The 17846-nt window shown below is 45.3% G+C and overlaps 1 protein-coding gene across 1 annotated transcript; it reads left to right on the top strand.

The window, feature by feature from the left end:
- The first annotated feature begins 1398 nt into the window (after positions 1-1398).
- LOC109781236 (SAP-like protein BP-73) lies at positions 1399-4668 on the top strand. The gene is made up of 2 exons (XM_020339838.3): positions 1399-1563; positions 3276-4668. The coding sequence occupies exons 1-2, from the start codon at positions 1527-1529 to the stop codon at positions 4391-4393; spliced, it is 1155 nt and encodes a 384-aa protein (XP_020195427.1). The 5' UTR covers positions 1399-1526; the 3' UTR covers positions 4394-4668.
- The last annotated feature ends 13178 nt before the right edge of the window (positions 4669-17846 follow it).

The raw sequence follows: 17846 nt of genomic DNA, 5'->3' as shown, positions 1-17846 counted from the left end.
TCACGCCTCCTACTAACACGTGTCGTATTCGCTTTTTAGTAAAATTTATGAATATTCATTAACTAATTCTTAGTCAATTTCACACAGGGCGGTGAGCGTATGGGCCGGGCCAACTAATGTAGCGACGAGACTGGCGGTTTTCTTTTCTGTCTCCTGCTTGTTTTTTTTTGTTTTTTTGCTTGTATTTCCTTGTATTCTTTTGTCTCCTTTCTCCACTTTCTTCCTCTTTTATCTTTTCCATTTCCCCGTTTTTTCCTTTTTACCTTTTCTTGAAAATTTATGTTTTTTCGAAATTCACAAAAAATCATCATTTTTAATTAGTGCTTTTTGGGAATGCATTAATAATTTAAAAACTAATAATATTTTTAATACACTCAATATTTTTAATACACTCAACATTTTAAAAAAATCTTGAGAACATTTTAATTCGTGAATATTTTTTATAAACTTGTAATAAATTTTTTTAATTAAATGTTTTTACATTCATGATTTTTTAAACATTTTAAAATTTATGAAAATTTTCGGGGAGTGATATTTCTAAGGGATACTCTTTGGTGCGTTCGATTTGAAGCATGAATCTTAAGGTGGTGAACGCGACAATCCCCGCGAGGCACACTGTTCACTCTCATGCACCTTTCCAGAAATGACACAATTGTTTTCTCCCATACACCATTCCTAGGGAACGACCCGTGTGTAGCATGGCACCCCCTAGATGTAGCATGTCAAATACTTGAAGAATTCATAGTAGCTACTCTTCAAGGCATGGCAATTCGGCCTGCTATACCATGGCAATTCATGAACATATGTGAAGTCCTCTTTTTAGTTAGTCTATCAATTCTCTAAGTTGCAGCATGATAACTCCTTGAAACACATGGCCATCTCTCTATTGCAGCATGGCAAAATCCCTAAAACGCATGGCATTTTTACTGTATCATATGTTTTTTTAACACATCATATGTTTTTATTTTTGGGCATGAAAAATTTCTCCCTTTTTTTTGACATGACAAATCTCTCTGTTACAACATGACAATTCCTGAACGTTTCATCGGAGTATTTCTTTTAGATAACACCCCTAGTGGCGTCGTTCGCTTGAATGAACTTCCCAAGGGAACGTTCATCCGTGTCAGGGTCTTTCTGTCGGGAACATCAGCCCCTTATTAGGATCCTATCTTTAACTTTAATATTTCTTTATTTTTACTGTTTATATGTTTTTACAAATATATTAAAAACCGGCTGGAAAAAAGGAAGAGAAAAAACTGAGTGAAAAATATTTGTTGGAGTAGCCTCCAATATGGGATCCACGTAAAAGCCTCCCCAACGGGCCTCCACGAGCGAGTGACAGCAGCCGGCCCACGTCGCGACCTAAACCCATGCCGAAAATCCCCCACTTGCGCTGACTCTATCAGTTACGGCTACCAATCGCTCCGCCCTTCTCCTCTCCTCTCTTCTCAGCGGCAGTCACCAGCGCCGCCGCCGCCGCCGCCGCCCCCGGACGCGAGCTCCTCCACCGGCGTCTGTCCCGAGGCATGACCGGTGCTGCCCCCGCCCTCCTCCATCACCACGGTACCGCACAGTTCCCCCTCCCCACCGCAGCCCGCCTCCCTCCCCACTGTTTCCGGCTACCCGTCTACATGCCGTAGGGTCCAGTTTCGTCTAGGGTTTCGAGATTTCCGTGGCGCGAGGAGCGGCCTGTCTGCTCCACCGCCGCTGCCGCCCACCGCGCGTTTCCCCTTGTGCAGCAGTGGTACTCTGACCCGTAGCAGTGGTGGCCAGGAGCAGCACTACTGCGGTACTGCGCTAGCAGTAGTTAGGCCGCTGCGTACGCACCCGTGTCGCAGAGGGGCTCAACGTGTAGGAACTCAGCCTCGTCTTAATTGGGGGCAGAATCATACATGTGCGCACTCCCCAAATTGTTATCACTGGTGAATTGTGAGATGGATCCTATATACTTATCCTACTAAGGGGCGGTGCTAATTCGGCTTAAAGAGAGAATGGTTTGGGACAATACTCCTATCTTTTTGATGTTGTAGCATTTCTGAATTTATGTTCTCCCTGATGGCATGCATACGTGATGGACAGTTAGAAAAATGTGGCCTCGTTAGGTAGTAAGAGGGGATTTGGATCCATTTCTTATCCTCATTGGTCAGCTAGCTGTAGTGGTGTTTACTTCTGGTCCAGATTATGCAAGTTGAGCTGCTTTATTTAGATTTGTATATGCCATTCATGTTGTGCTCAAGTCAGTGTATATCAATTTGCCATGTTTATTCATATATGAATATGATAGCCGATTACCTATTAAGTGGATCGGGGGTTTATAAACCACTCAAGTGAAATATGGTATGTATGCAGTATGTACATTAGATGGCATGTGCAGCTCACACTTCCTGCAGTTCTACAGCAACTGCCTAACTATTTTCGGGGGATCGTCCCTTTAGATGCCTTGTACTATCCTCTCTTCCTGGATTGACTTAAATGTTGCCCGTTAGATGTCTGCTAGCGCAAATTTTCCCGCTATCTGAAATCTGACTTGTTCAAACTGGACACAAGACACTTGCTTTCCCAATTTAATTCATACAAGACTGCTGTTGCTCGCTATTTCCGTGTTTGCCGCTAGGAGCAGGCGCTTGTACTCGATTGCACATGGTGTAAATGTGCATCTCTTCTGCGTTCTTTGGCTTTAATTAGGATGCATATGTTAGTTGATTCATGAATATGCACAGAGCAACTGTATGGCGTTCTTCTCCACTCATGAAGTAGCTCTGTATGTATGTTAGAGATCAACCGACAGGCCACGCTAGCTGGCTCATACTCATTAACTCGTCTTATGATCTGTTCAGGATTGAGCTGTGCCTGGCAGCAGTTCATGTTGTGATACACTCCTCTTTTATTCATGACTTGCATTTGGGGGCGAAAGTGACTGCAATATTTATTATTTCCCATATGAGCTAATTCTGAAGTACAGTCCATTTTCTTTCAGTTGTCAAATGCCTTGTTTTTTCCTTGAACACCGGAAGTTACCTTTATGCATGTGTCTATAATCAAGTGAGTTTTACCCATGTAGATCTTGATATGGCTGTTGCCAATTCGGTCAAAACTTAAAAGTGTTCTTGTTTGTAATGCAATTGTTTGTTTCCACGAATATTATGTTTATTTTCAAATTTCACATCTGTCTGACATGCTGCATACCTTTCCATCTTAAGGTGCCCATTTCCCACTAGTCCACCAAGCTTCTTCCAAAGCAATAACTGATGTATACTGTTTATTTTTCTGTCCAGGAGTTTCAAGCAGAGGAACATTACCTGTCTATCATGGCAATTGCAGATTCGTCCCAGGATCTTGTTTCCTCAGCAAATCAACTATTTTGGGACCATTGACTGTGTCTTTGGTTTGTGGTGCTAGCCCCAACAACCATAGACCAAGGAATCCAGATATCTCACGACAACAGAAGAGGGGTTCTTCATCAAGGGGGAAAAGCAAGCCATTCCAAGAAAGGGACGACTCTGAGAATAATGATGAATTTGATAGTGATACAGTAACCTCCAAAAATGGACCACCTATATCTTTGACAAGCAACACACGTCCCCATGCAACATCAGCTCCAGGGGAAAGGGAAAAGGAGATTGTAGAGCTATTTAAAAGGGTACAAGCACAACTGCGAGCGAGGGGAAAAGGCAGGGAGGACAAGAAGCCTGAACCTGCAAAATCCCAGGGTGAGAGGGGAAGTGTGGATTCCCTTCTTAATCTGCTCAGGAAACACTCGGTGGACCAAAAACGGAAGAGCAGCGATGAGAAAGAGCAGAATTTTGATCAGACATGGAGAAGCAGTGATTCTGGAAACAAGCAAAGTTCAAGGATATTTGGCATGAAGAACGACGCCCAGGAAGGGCAGAAGCCACCTCCTGCAACCTTCCAGAGACCGCCTTCAAGCTTCAGGCGAAGATCTCCTGTCCCTGGGGTTAAGTTCCAGCTTGTTACCAATCCAGATGCTGGTGCCAAGCCTGTCGTCAATGGCATGACCGATGCTGTGCTGGAAGCCAAGACGCCACTGGAGGAGGAGACTGCTCAAGATGAACCTGATTCAGCCTCCCCGTACGAACCCGACTCTGTGATAGCACCAGAAGATGCATCTCTGGACGACTTTGTTGTCTCAGACGATGAATCAGACGTGCTAGATACCGATGAGTATCTGGAACCATTCGATAATGCTGATGATGTTACAGATAGCATCCCATCCCATGATGACAGTCTGGAAGGTAGTCCTTCCGTGGAAGCTTCCGACCTGAGCTCGCTCAAGGTCACGGAGCTGAGGGAGCTGGCGAAATCTCGGGGACTCAGGGGCTACTCGAAGATGAAGAAGAGCGACCTGGTCGCACTACTGAGCGACGTGTCCTGATCCGTCGGTGGTGGCAATCCTGCTTGACGAGCCCACCGTTTTGCTTCCCTTCTGCCATGGCCATGTGCACGAACGACACTCCATTCCTATTTCGCCAAGACCAGGCCCTTTTTTTAGGTAGAAAGTTGTAAATGAGCAAGGTTAACTTTTCTCCGTTCATCGCCGATCTGTTGCTGTCTCCTTTCGCTGTCATGTCCCAGCTTCGTTAGTTAATTAGCTAGACTCTGTTAGCGTTAAATAAGTAAAAGCTGTAAGCCCGCTGGGGCATTTGTTTCCGTGTTCTACTACTGTTGTTTTGTAGGCAAGGCGATCTTGATTTCCCTCCTCGACTCGGTTGGTTACTCGTCAGTCAGTGAGCTTGTAAAGCTGCGGTGGCTCGTTGGTGGCGCCGATACTGTTCTGATTTCGTTGTGCTCCACGGATCGACATGCATGCTAGTTGCTGCCAACCCTGGTCGATACTACTATCTCTTTTATCATGGATATGAAAAAGGATACTGGCAGTACAAGCATGGTATTTCCTGATGCTTTTCTCCTTTCTTTTTCTCTGCAGCAGCAGGAGCAGAGCCCGGCCGGCTGGCATTTGGCAATACGGCTCTGTGCGCGCGCCAGGACTGCGGTTGCAGCCTGCCTGCAGCTTTTCTCGTGATGAAGAAAGAAAGCAAAGCACAGCAATCAAATCCTAGGCCTCGGCTCGGCTCGGCTCAGCTCATCTGCATTATTGATCGGCTTCTGTTCCTTGTGCTGGGTGGCCGGCGAGGTAAGTAAATACTCACTCACTCAGCTTGTGATCCACGAGCTCTCCTTAATCCATGCCGATGTCTGTGCTTTGGTTTCTGGGGGCCGTCAGATCTGGGCGATTGGACGGTTAGTTGGCCGTCTCTCACGTGCCCCTGCTTCCTCGTCCTGCACTGCGCTGCGCTGCCCTCCCAGGGCCTGGCTGCCTGTGCATGTGGCTCTGTGTGTGGTGCGAAGCACTGATTAAAGCTGCCCCATTTTGATACGGTCGCAACGGTGCATGGTACCCTAGCATAGCAGCAGCCGTGGTGTGGTAGCAGCCAGTAGCCAGTTTCAGTCCCAGTTCCTTTCTTTCACAAAAAAAAAATATATATATATATATAATCCCCAGCCACTTCATCAACAATGAAAAGCCACTGCTTTGTCTGGTCGCCCAGCTTGTTGCCGCATGCTTGCGTCCGTTGCTGCATACCTCCTGGCTTTATTTTATTTTTTTTGCTTTCCCTTTTCAATTTTGAAAGATAATAATGCACGTACATATAAAAGGAAAATTTTGCAGGATCTTCGCATAAGATCCTATAAATATACCATCGATCGAGACTTGGTTAAGTCTAAGTCAGACTGAGATTTAGCAATCCCGCGTGCAAAATAAGACGAAACAGAAAGGAAAGAAAGCATCATGGTTAGGTTAGGCGAGGCAGGGGCAGGACAGCTAGGGACGGTGCCGATGGTGCAGTCCAAGCACCGAGCCGCGGCCGGAGAGAAAGATCGACGTACGTACTGTTGAAACTCCCCTTGGAACGAACGGGGCTAGCTTGCTGGTTGGGCTGGCCGGGGTAGGCGCACTGTTGCTAGGGCGCAGGGAGGGCGCGGCCGATACTGTTCACCGGGCAGCGCAGTGCACGGGGCAGGGCAGGCAGCCAGCACGCATGCATAGTGCGCGCCGTAGTTCGAAACGGAGGCCGGCCGCGACTTGTCTACATCACCCGCCCGGCCGCATATATCTGGACCATATGTGTGTGTCCATGCCAATGGCATGCGTGGGCGCTGTGCGTCTGGCTGGGCGGGTGCACGCACGGACGGACGCGCGCGCATGTTGCATGTGTACTGTGGCACAAGTCTTGGTCTTGCATGTTGGTTACGCGCGGCCAGCCACCCTCCGGTTGCCGCCCGCCTGCTCGACACGCGGACGCAGCCATGTTGGCACGACAACGTGCATGCGATGCGAGACCAGTTAGTGATGATCAGAACGTACGTACGTACGCACGCACGCTTCCACGAGGAACGTGCGAGGCAGTGGGCTCATGCATTGCATGCCTGAGGAGTTTGTCCCCCGGGCCTGACCTGATCGTCAAGTTTGTTTGCCCACACCGCACTGATAGGTACGCGTACATAGGGCACTGTTGGCCATGTCACCGTCTAAGTTTAGCCATGGTCCTCACGGATGGCCGGCCTCGCTCCATGGCATCAGGTCATGCATGCAGACGGCGCTGACCGCCCGGCCGAGCGCGCGCGCCCTCTCTGGTCCCCGGCCGGGGCGGGGCGTACGTACAGCGACGGAGTCACGGAGCGTGCCGGTGCCGGACTCGCTGGGCCGCTTCGTGAGACACAGGCCGCCTCGGCAGCGCGACTTCATCCGGCCGATGATGATTATAGCGACGCACTGTGCGCGCTTGGGCCCTCGCCATTAAGGCCACAGCGAAGTCGGCGTACGTCTACACATGGTGTGTATGTGCGTGTCGTGTCTAGCTGGCCGCCGGCCCCATCCACATGAATGTGCGCTCGACAAATACGTACGTACAGGGCGCACACTTGTTATCATGGCCGCCACCAAAACGGCCACCTTTTGACCGGCCCAAATATGTTCAACGTACCACAACATACCACTACATATCTACCCGGTCACATCCATCCATCCATCAATCAACACGTCCTACAGCGAACAGCTACAGCCGTCCGTCTCCGCGCCCGGCCGGCCGGCCGGCCGCCGCGCCCGCCCCTGGGCTGTCTAGTCGACTCTCGTGAGAATCAGAATCTGAATCAGAGGAGGAGGTGGCGCTGTCTGTCGCTGGCTCGCATGCATGCATGCCTCATGCCTGTCTGACCGGCCGGAGCCGATCGATCCATCGGCCTGTGCGCGCACAGTGTCAGCCTAACCTGTGTAGGTGTCCCGGCCGGTAGCTAGCTAGCCAACTGTATCGTCCTCTGGCTGATTCATGATGATGCGGTTCAGCAGCTAGCAAACGTACTTGCACACATACTCACCGGCTCTGAGGCTAGCGAGTAGCGAGGGAGGGAGGATGCGGGTGTGGACGAGGTAGCCGGGGGTCGCCCACGGATGGAGAGGCAAACGGTCAAATGTGGCAGGGCATAAACTGTGTGCTCCATCACAGTCTAGCTCTAGCTAACTGTGAGAGTGAGATCAATGGTGGTTATGGTGTGGGTTTGTGATCTCCATGGCGGAAGGGGTTGTGATCCCTATGTGCAATGGGGAGGCGTGCATGCTATGCTGTGCTAGGAGGACCGGCCGGCCATGCATGTACGCGACGCGCCTAACTCAAGTACTATGCTACTGGTCAGTCGTATGCATGCATGCTGCGCCAGTACTGCTCTAGCTACTGCATCTCTCTCTTGCCTGTGCTGTGGTGGTGGTGGTGGTGGTGGTAGAATGCTAGCTAGCCACTTTGCTCTACAGTCCCGGCCTGGGCCGCGCGCTTTAGCTGCCTTCCTTTATTTGGACAGACATTCCATGGCTCGCCAAACTCCACTGCTCCTCCGCTTGCCCGCCATGGCCATCGCCATGGCCATCCCTCCCACACCTTTCTTTCTTTCTTTCTTCCTTTTCTTTCTTTACCCCGCTGTGCTGCTTACATAGAGAATCCTCCCACCTAGCTACCATGTAGTACTAGTAGAGTAGCTTACCACCACCACTACTTACCTATATCTTCTTGGACTACACACTACTACTGCTCATCCGTCTCAGCTCTCGTTCGTTCGTTCTTCAGCAAGCCGGACGCGCACCTTTCCCCTGGCCGCCCAGGACCAAGCATGCATGCATGTTAACAATCCCATTGAACTCATGAATGCATGCATGCCCTCGCCCTACCTGTAGCCAACCTATACTGGTGTAACGCACGCACACGTACGTGCCATGTCTCGTCTCCTCGCAGCTACTATATATGTATGTGTCCATGCATGTGGGTTGGTTATCCTCATTGCTGGCTCAAGTGGATATTGATGTGACAAGAGAGGACACATGTGTATGATGATGTGTTCATTATTGATCGACTCTGTCAATGGCCGAGACCGTCTTGTCCCCCTCACCGATTTATTAGCTAGTACTACTAGTTGGGTGCTACATTGACAAGGCTGCTAGTCCCTATCACTGTCACCAGATTCTATGCACATCCAAATTAATTAACTTGCCCGATACACGTCATATATAAGGAACCTGTTTGCAGCCACAGACAGCCAGTCGTTTTCTTGATTTATTAGATAGGACCGCAGTTCCTCGCATACGAAGTTAACCACACCAAAATATCGTATGCGTTGGTTGATAGCTACAGTCATCAAAGTTCTAAACCACAAGCTTAATTGGTAAGTATTTTGACTTTTAATCAGGCTCCTCTTGCACATTGCAACTTCATGCCTCAAGATATAGAACAAATAACTTGAGCGGCGAGCGAGGGCAATACGTAGCTCTATCAATTGACACAAACGTCATTTTCTCATGGAGATCTTTCCTTCCAAATATATAATTAGCTAGGATGACAAGACAAGCCACCTTCATTTAGGAGATGATGGAGGTCATCCATGCTTCATGCGGATGGTTGCGTGAAAAACACAATAAGTGGCTAGAAACATGTTGATAAATAAAGGAGATGTGTTTACTATCGGATAATTTGCCTCATTTTAGGTCTTTTCCTAGAGCTATTGATCCATAAGAACCACTCCGCAAACACCTTCTTATCGTGTGGGAACACCTATTGGGCTCAGGTATGCTTGCCCGGGAGCATCCATAGACACTGCTAGTCACATTTTGCTCATAAATATTGTTTTGAATTAGCTCATTGTCATCCTAACCTTTTTGTTTTGTTTGTACTTATCTCTCTATATATTTTGCTCATAAATATTGTTGGAATTATCTTTGCCCTACTTGGGAGCCAGGGCATAATAGCATTCTCAGCAGATAATAAATCAGCTAGAAGTTCACTTAGAAGTTCACTTATTTCTTGAATTGGTCATCTTGATAGCATGTGCCATTTGGATCACCCACAGTGATTTCATCTTCAAAGGCATTCCTCCAAGTTTATATGCTTGTAGGAACTGGTTCAAGAGGAGCTCAACCAGGATACATCTTAGAGCTCGGAGGGGAAGATACATAGACTTTCAGGAGTCTTTTAGATAGCTCTGACTCCAGGTCTAGCTGATGTATATTTCTTTCTTGCTTCCCACAGCAGCCTATGGCTGAACAATTGCTAACTCTATCACTAACTTTGTAAACTCGTAAAAAATGATGAAAATACTACTCCCTCCGTCCGGAAATACTTATCAGAGAAATGGATAAAAATGGATGTATCTAGAATTAAATATGTCTAGATACATCTATTTCTCCGACAAGTATTTCCGGATGGATGGAGTATGTGGGATGTCTCAATAAAAAGATACAGTTCTGAAAAACCTAAAATAAATCAGAAAATAATCATTTTTAAGAGGACGCAAAGTTTATTGCCCGTGCGAAAAAATATCCACTCTCATTTTTTCACATACCAAATAATATTTTATAACAAAAAATTACACCCATACACTTCATCATGTAATTTACTAGTATCTAGTATGATTTTCTTCATCCATAGAAAATTTGGTAGTCAATGTGACTTTAATTTTAGAATTGTGTGCAACTAAGCATTTTATAAAGAAATGTACGGCATGATACCACACTTTTCCTTGCAACTCTATGTCTCTCGCAATGTACTATATACGGTATATGTCCGTATATTGCACGTCATGTTTTTTGTTACGGGCAAATTTTGAGGGGGGGGGGGGGGGGGGGGGTTAGGATCCTATGAGATGCCGGGACCCTTAATTTTAGTTTAGGGAAACAAAATAAAAAATGGCAACAGTCCGATCCATATCTTGTGAAACTTATTTACACTAGGAATTTTTGGCTCAGAAGACAGTCTAATTACCGACCGATCGAAAATCAAAAAGGGAAAACTTTGTTTTTGCCACTCTAGCTTTTGCCAATTTTGCTTATGCCACTCTAGAATTTGACGTCTCACTTTTGCCACTCTTAGCTTTTGACAATACATCACAAATGCCATTCCATGGCAAAAACGATAAATTTTCATTTCACTTTTGCCACTCTTAGCTTTTGACAATGTATCATAATTGCCACTCTTAAAATTTTGCTTTTGCCACGGAATGGCAAAAGAGATATATTGTCAAAAGCTAAGAGTGGCAAATGTGAAATGTCAAATTCTAGAGTGTCATAAGCAAAGTTGGCAAAAACTAGAGTGGCAAAAACAAAGTTTTCCCCATCAAAAAAGCCGACATGTAATAAATATAGTTTGAAATAGTTATTTTTGGTTCAACATGATGATGGCGAAACCGTCCGTAAATGTATGTATGCACGTATGTATAATTGTTGCTATTCAAAAGCGTGAATATATGGGAGTAGTGGGCACCAAGGTGCACAGACGTTTGCACGTATGCAAACAGTAAAGGGAAGAATAAAGAAAAGAGGAGCTAGGTAGAGTGGGGATTGGAACGAACCAACAAACGTTGCCCATCCCTGCCCATCTTTTTGCCCCTCTCCCCAGCCGTGCGAGGTGTATTCTACCACTTCCATCGTTCACAGTTCACGCCATCTCCCCTAATCATTGCGGGGCCTTTTTGACTGATTGGGATGTATCCTGGCGGGCGTCGTCTTCGTCGCCGTGCATACGGTGGAGCATCTCCCGCGGCCCCCGCCGCAACAGTGCCGATCCACCGGCCGCCTGCATGCTGCTAGCTAGCTCCATGATACGCCCCGGGCCGGCCGGATACCGATCGACCGATCGGCGTTCCGGCCGGCCCCAGACGAGAGGACGGAAAATATATCTGGTTCCTCTCTACCCCCTCCTTTGATGTTACTTGATGATTTGATTGTTGGACTGCGACCAGTCATGTTTGTTCAACTGCTTACAGTGTACGTAGCCATCGCCTCTTAACTTCCTTTTGCGCCCACTTCCGAAAGTGAAACATGCATGACGTGGATTAGCCGTCCAATCAGCTAGCATGAGATCGAATTGGCTATCATTCTAGTTTGGCATTGGGTACACATGCATGATTCGTTTTACTTGTGTGAGAGAGAAGCAAGGAAATATTAGGGTTTTGGATGTAGTGAGTGAGGTCGGGAGAGGACATGGCCAGATCTTAGCTTAGGTAGGTTGGGATCGAGGAGGGGTACTAGCGCACCACTGTAGTGTGCATCCTGCCCGCTGCCGGCATCTCTCGTGCTGGTCGATTCCAAACGGAAAAAAATTACTATCGCATGCAACTGAGTTTCACTTGTCACTGTCGTCGTCGTCCTCCTCCTCCCCCGTCGTTCCAAACGACTTTCAAACTCTTTCTCCTGACAAGCGACAGTACTACTACTGGCCACCAGATCAAGAGAGAGAGTGGTGGGTGATCGGGTGAGTGTGTGTTTCCTGAACATGCATGCATGTCTGGTCGACGCATGGGCCCACCTGCAGAGAAGACGACCGTTGTGGGAGTCACTTGTTGACGTGTTGTAATTAATTCCAAGTGGAAATTTTTCTAAGCTTATTAGCCTGTCACGTCCGGGAGAATTATTGAGCTAGCCGCATGTCGCCCCGCCTGCTGCCCGGCATTTCACACATTCGATTGTCTCCTCTGCTTCAACTCCAGTCACTTCATTCATAGGAGGAGGAGAAAGAGGAGTACACTGCTGGTTTAATTTACTGCCCCTTTATTTATTGGGTCCAGATACACAGAGATTAGATTCTGTCCATGCATTAAATATGTCTCCGGCCCTAGCCCATGATCAACAGATCTAATCCCAGAATGAGTGGTTTAAATCGTCCAGGACATAGCTAGATCCCATTTGATATTTTTCCTTCTTCCAGAAAAACAGCTTTGCATGATCTAAAATGTAAACCTTTCTAGAATTTATATGGGTGAGGGCACTGACTACTTTGCATCTTTTATTTATGCTTTTGGGCTTCAATGAGCCCCCCCCCCCCCCCCCCCCCCCCCTCCACCAAAAAAAAGGAAATCCTAAAATTTGGCGTTAGTTTTTAAAGGATGGAAAATCAAACGTTTTATAGCAAACTACATGTCGTGAGCATGACAATTCCCTTCAGCAAGTACAGCAAATCCCGGTAAAAAAATGAACATGCCAGGATTTGCCATGCTTGTTGAAGGGAATTGCCAGGCTCGCGACACGTTATTTTCCATAAAAAAACGTCCGGTTTGCCATCTTTGAAAATCTAACATCAGATTTGTAACAGGGTCTAAAAAAGTAACTCATTACTGTACATAAATGCTCTTTCTCGTCTAAACGGAAATGTAGTGCTCATGTGGGTTCATAAAAAAAGTCTGGCCATCTATAATGAAATTGTCACGGGCATCCAAAACATCATAAATGATATTACTAGAATTATCAACAAACAAATTTTTATGTGAGGAAGGATTTTCATGCATAAACTGATGACCAAAATACCATCTTGAAGACCACAGGTCAATGTCTAGAAACCTTATATCTTAGATTGTGGGCAGTACAAGAAAATGTGTCAAGATCATGACAAACCATACTAGGTTTGTGAATGAAAGTTGCAAGAGAAACCATTATAGTAATGTAATTCCTTGTACGATGATAGAGTAACATCGTCTATCTTGAGAAATCTCAATACATACACGTGTGATTGGAATAAAAGTCACATGGATTCATTTCTTTGTTCTTGACATTCTCCTTCAGTTGTAGCTCCATCCTACCTTGTCACCATCGTTCCCCATTGCCGCTCCTCCACCAACATAGACCTCACCACATTTTTCTCTCACATTTTCTCTTAAAAATGATCACTACAAAACCATAAATCTTTCACTATATCTTGAAAAAATGAGGATGACAATGTCTAGGCTAAAAGTATCGAGGTCTCATTTGAGGGTGAACACTATAGATCATTGAAAGATTCTAGAGGTTCAATGCATATCCTATTCAACAGATGAATAACAAGTGGTGCCTAGACTCGACATGATCCTGCCATCGAGGCAACACATCATCATGGTATATGTGTTGTTTGGGAACCATGATCCCCAGAGAATAACTGGGTCCTCGTAGTTGTAGAGGGTGAGCTCCTATAAACAACACGAGAGAAATCATTCTCTTCGACAATGAACTGCTAGTCGATGGCCTAGAATCCTGCAACAAAGAGGTCAAGGAAGGCATCACGGACTAGGCAAAAAAAAGTTGGCCGATTACATCTTGGTTGTGTGCATCATGATGATGCAGAGGCTGGGGCTTTCCCCCTTTTGAACAAAAAGGTTGGCTGATTACGTAGGTTAGGCAAAAGATTGGGTTAGTGGTGTATGGGAGAACAGGTCTCGGAAGGTGAAGTCTAGGAGGGAGCGGATTACGCAGGGCATCATGCTAGAAAAAAGGTGTTCTGCCCATTTCCATGAAGCACGAAACTAATATTATTCCGGGTTGAAGTGTTTATTGCAATAAACTTCCACAATATAAAAGGGTGAGACCAAGGAGATTCAATTGAGTGGTAGTTTTCTTCAATAAGACCTTTAATGCAGGAGAGGCTAGAGGGTTGAAGAAGCTTGTAAAAAATTAGGAGAAGGCGTCCTTTGGGTAGATAGGGTTTTGTTATTGAGACCACAAAACCTTTAAGCTTGCAACTTTTTACATCCTAGGCAATTAATAGCATGGTTACAAGTTACTTCCGCTATCCAAAACAAGTTATCCTAATTCAATACAGAGAAGCACATATTTTGGGATAAGGAAATATGCCATAAAATGGATAACTAAACAGTCAAGGACAACAAAACGAAAATTAAACAACCTCCCTTAGACATAAGCTTGGCTTCCAACCAGTTAGGTATTTTTCTCATTTAGCAATAATGGGGACACAGGGAGAAGAGTGGAATTTCGTGGAAGAGATTGTAAGACCTAGATAGGATTTGAGATTGAAGAGATGTCATGGCCAAATGGCAGAGGTAACATTATACATGAGATCACCAGGAATGTGGATGGATTGATGAAGGTAGGTTTTGCTGAAGTTGAAGGCTACGCCAGTGCCAGTGGCAAAATTATCTAGAATTTTTTTAGGGTAAGAGCTACAAAGGCGGCTTTGACAATAATTAGGATGTCATCGGCATACTATAGGATGGGTGATAGGAGAGAGATTTTAAGGGGGTGGGTAAGAAGGTGGTTGTGATGACCTTTAGCGAAAAGTCTCTAAAGGTGCTCAGTGACGATGATCAGGGGAGGCGTTAGGACCCAGGCAGCCCGGGCCTCCGCCTGGGGCGTGGAGAAGAAAAACTTCGTCACTATAGATACTATATAGCACATTGTAGAACACTATAGCTATAGGTGTTGGCATGGTGCGTGTGATGTTCCTGGCTCCGCTACTGACAATGATACATGTGTGTGTGGGGGGGGAGGGGGGGGGAGCGGATTCCCTTAGTGAAGACTGGTTTTTATTTCATCCTATCTCCTCGAAAGTCTTCATGGAGGAGGATATCCATTTTACCAGTGAAGAGGATTTCGTGGAGCCCATAATACGAGCACGAAAGGAAGCCGCAAACTTTAAGATGAGGAGGATCCTCGTCAATGGAGTCGAAGGCTTTACTAAAGTCTAGCTTGACCACATCGGTGGGAGCTTTTGGGCATGATTTAGAAGTCAAAAACCTTGAGATGAAGCATGTCTGGTCATTGTTCATGAGGAGGGGATGAGGGGTTTAAGACTAATGGTTAAGAGGTTATTAATGACTTCCATGGGGCAGTTTTGAAGTGATAAGGGCCAAGCTAGAAGTGTCATTTTTAGGAGAAGCATGATATGAGCTGGATTGAAGCTTTTTTCTAGAGAGAGGAGTTGTCGAAGGAGTAGAATCATGAAAAGATGAAGGATTTGAGGCGACTCTAGTATTTTCTACAGAAACCTTGGGGCAAAACTACCAGGGCCAAAGCTAGTATTTAGGTTCATAGAGTTGACGGAGTATGTTATTTCCCAGTGGGGGTCGACAAGGAGGTGAAGTTGGGGAATAAGGTTACTGTAGGCATTCGAGAGGGCAAGTTACATGTAGAGTTGAAAGGGTGACCAAGACCAAGAAGGTTAGTGCAGAAGTATTGAGAGTGTGTAGTTAGTTATGGTGATGGGGAAGCACACCAAGGGTGGCGCAAGAAAATGGGCGGTGTTGTGATGCACGATCGACTGACTCAGCGTACACATATGGTTTTTCTGTGTGGGGTGAAAATAGGTTTTATTTCTCTGCAATAGTGTTACAGTCAGCTAATACAATACTAGAAATCCCCTCTGGAACATGGCGCAACAACAAGGCGGTGTATCTCTAGAACGACCAATATTAGCTAGACTATGAGCAACTGCTAAATCATCGACAATTAATATGGATCGGCGGATTTTGTACTAAATCAATGACAATTAATATGGATAGAAGGGAATACTAATTTTCTATGGGTTCATTAGTATGTAGTGTTTGCCAAAGGTTTGTAGTTTTTTTTTTTTTGAGAACAAGGTTTGTAGGTTAAGCCCGTTAGAGCGAAACGAAAGCCTAAACAATAGTTCTTGCATGTGTTTGATGGGGTGGGGTGATCGGATTCACTTGGTTTTCGGACGGCAATGGTGTTAAATTTCTTTTTTTTTTGTAAACGGATCTTAAAAAGGGAGAAAAATTGTTGTAACAAATAGGGACCAAATATATATATATACGTACAAATACAAATATTAATGAGATGGGATTGGTGATGTCAGGTGGAACAGGGAATCTTGACCAGTAGTCAATGGCCGACTGTTTTCAAAACTATGGATACAATATATGTACGTACGTGTATATTCTAGGGACACACATATATGATATTTGTGCACAGCGTACCATATTTCATGTCGTCTACAGTAGTAACATGAGTGGGCTGTTCCTTTTTGCCTCATTTTTCTATCAGTGCCCGTGCAACGCCGATGGAAGCACCATCCCATCCCAGTTGGCCGGCCGGCCACAGCCTGCAATGGCAGGATTAAAAAAGAAGAAGGAAGTGGCCATCACTCCAGATTATCCTGCAGTCATGTCATGCAGATGCAGGGCATGGAAGGAATTACATGCATACACTCTTCACAATATGATGAGTACTGCCTCCTCCATGCAGTTCTCTTGCATGTTTCGGATTTTTTGCCTCAAGTCAAACTTAAGTTTGACCAACTCTGTAGGAAAATATCAACACTCATATCATTATCAAATCTACATCAATAGATCGGTCATTAAATATATATTTTTAAAATATTTATTACCCCCTCTGTTCCAAAATAAATGTCGTTATTCTAGTTGAACTAGAACCACTACAGTTTTCTTTGAACCTAGGGAGCAGGCCACAGATAGTAAGTATTGATAGTTTTACTATATATAAGCTTGACTTGAGATAAAACCTAAAGCCTATTTTTGAGGATGGAGGGAGTACCAGCTTGTTAATTTTTTTTCAATAATGCTAAACGTACAAAGAGTTACACGTAACTACATATTATGATTCTTTCTTTCTAACTAACCTCCCCCTGATTTTCACGGGGTGGGCCCCTCCCCCCTTAATCTCCAGTAATAACTCACCAGTATGAAATCCCCGGTAACTATATGTATCTCTAGCATTACTCTTTTTTCTGACAAAATTAAGTCAACGGTCGATACATCGAAATTTGTGGAAGCGTACGCGTTACCGCATGGAAGAGTCCTATTATATAATGCTCGAGGCCAGAAAAGTTTACAGAGATTAGGGTTCTCGGTAATTATGGCTTGATCTGCACTATTGACACCCTGTACAAAGCCTATACAGATAAAGATCAAGCTCAATTAAACCGGACACCGGTGAAAAAAATAGCGCGCTACAGTGTGCTATAGTGTTTTGAGCAATCTCTCGCTAAATAAATTAGTGTATAATGTCTCGCTAATAACACGCTATAGCACGCTAATAGTGTACTCTAAGGGTGGCGCTATTTTTTCCATTGCACTACACACCCAACACAACAATTGATTTTTTGTGAATTTAATCATGCCACGATGGTGAACGCAATCAATTTGATTCAACATTTTTTGTTTCTTCATGGGAATTTGATTCGACATTCTTTGTTTCTTAAATGGCGAGACCTCTGCGATTTTCTGATGAGGAATAACTAGGAAAATTAGACCCTGTTTGGAACGTAGGAATATTCCCAGACAAGACCAGATACATACATCAGCTAATTCAAAGTTGACAACATATAAGGAAGGCAATTCAAACCAAACCAAGAAAAGCCACAGAAAAACCAAAGAAAAAAAGAGATGGAGCCATCTTGTTGCCTTCCTAGCCACCACTCTCTCCCTGTCTAGAGCTATGCCCTACCACCCCTATCACCATCACTATACCACCTTCTCACACCACACCACACCACACCGCCTAGCTAAAAGGTTAAAACCTATCTCCCCCATCCACCCCATCCCCCTCC

The sequence above is a fragment of the Aegilops tauschii genome, chromosome 6 (genome assembly GCF_002575655.3).
Source record: "Aegilops tauschii subsp. strangulata cultivar AL8/78 chromosome 6, Aet v6.0, whole genome shotgun sequence".
In the NCBI taxonomy this organism is placed as follows: domain Eukaryota; kingdom Viridiplantae; phylum Streptophyta; class Magnoliopsida; order Poales; family Poaceae; genus Aegilops; species Aegilops tauschii.
The sequence above is the reverse complement of the archived record's forward strand: the minus strand, read 5'-3'. Positions and strand labels throughout refer to the sequence as shown.

Excerpts from the sequence above, each read along its gene's own strand:
- LOC109781236 (XM_020339838.3), top strand. The coding sequence starts at position 1,527 with ATGACCGGTGCTGCCCCCGCCCTCCTCCATCACCACG. Across the intron at positions 1,564-3,275 it reads CGCCCTCCTCCATCACCACG|GAGTTTCAAGCAGAGGAACA; the intron begins GTACCGCACAGT and ends TTTTCTGTCCAG.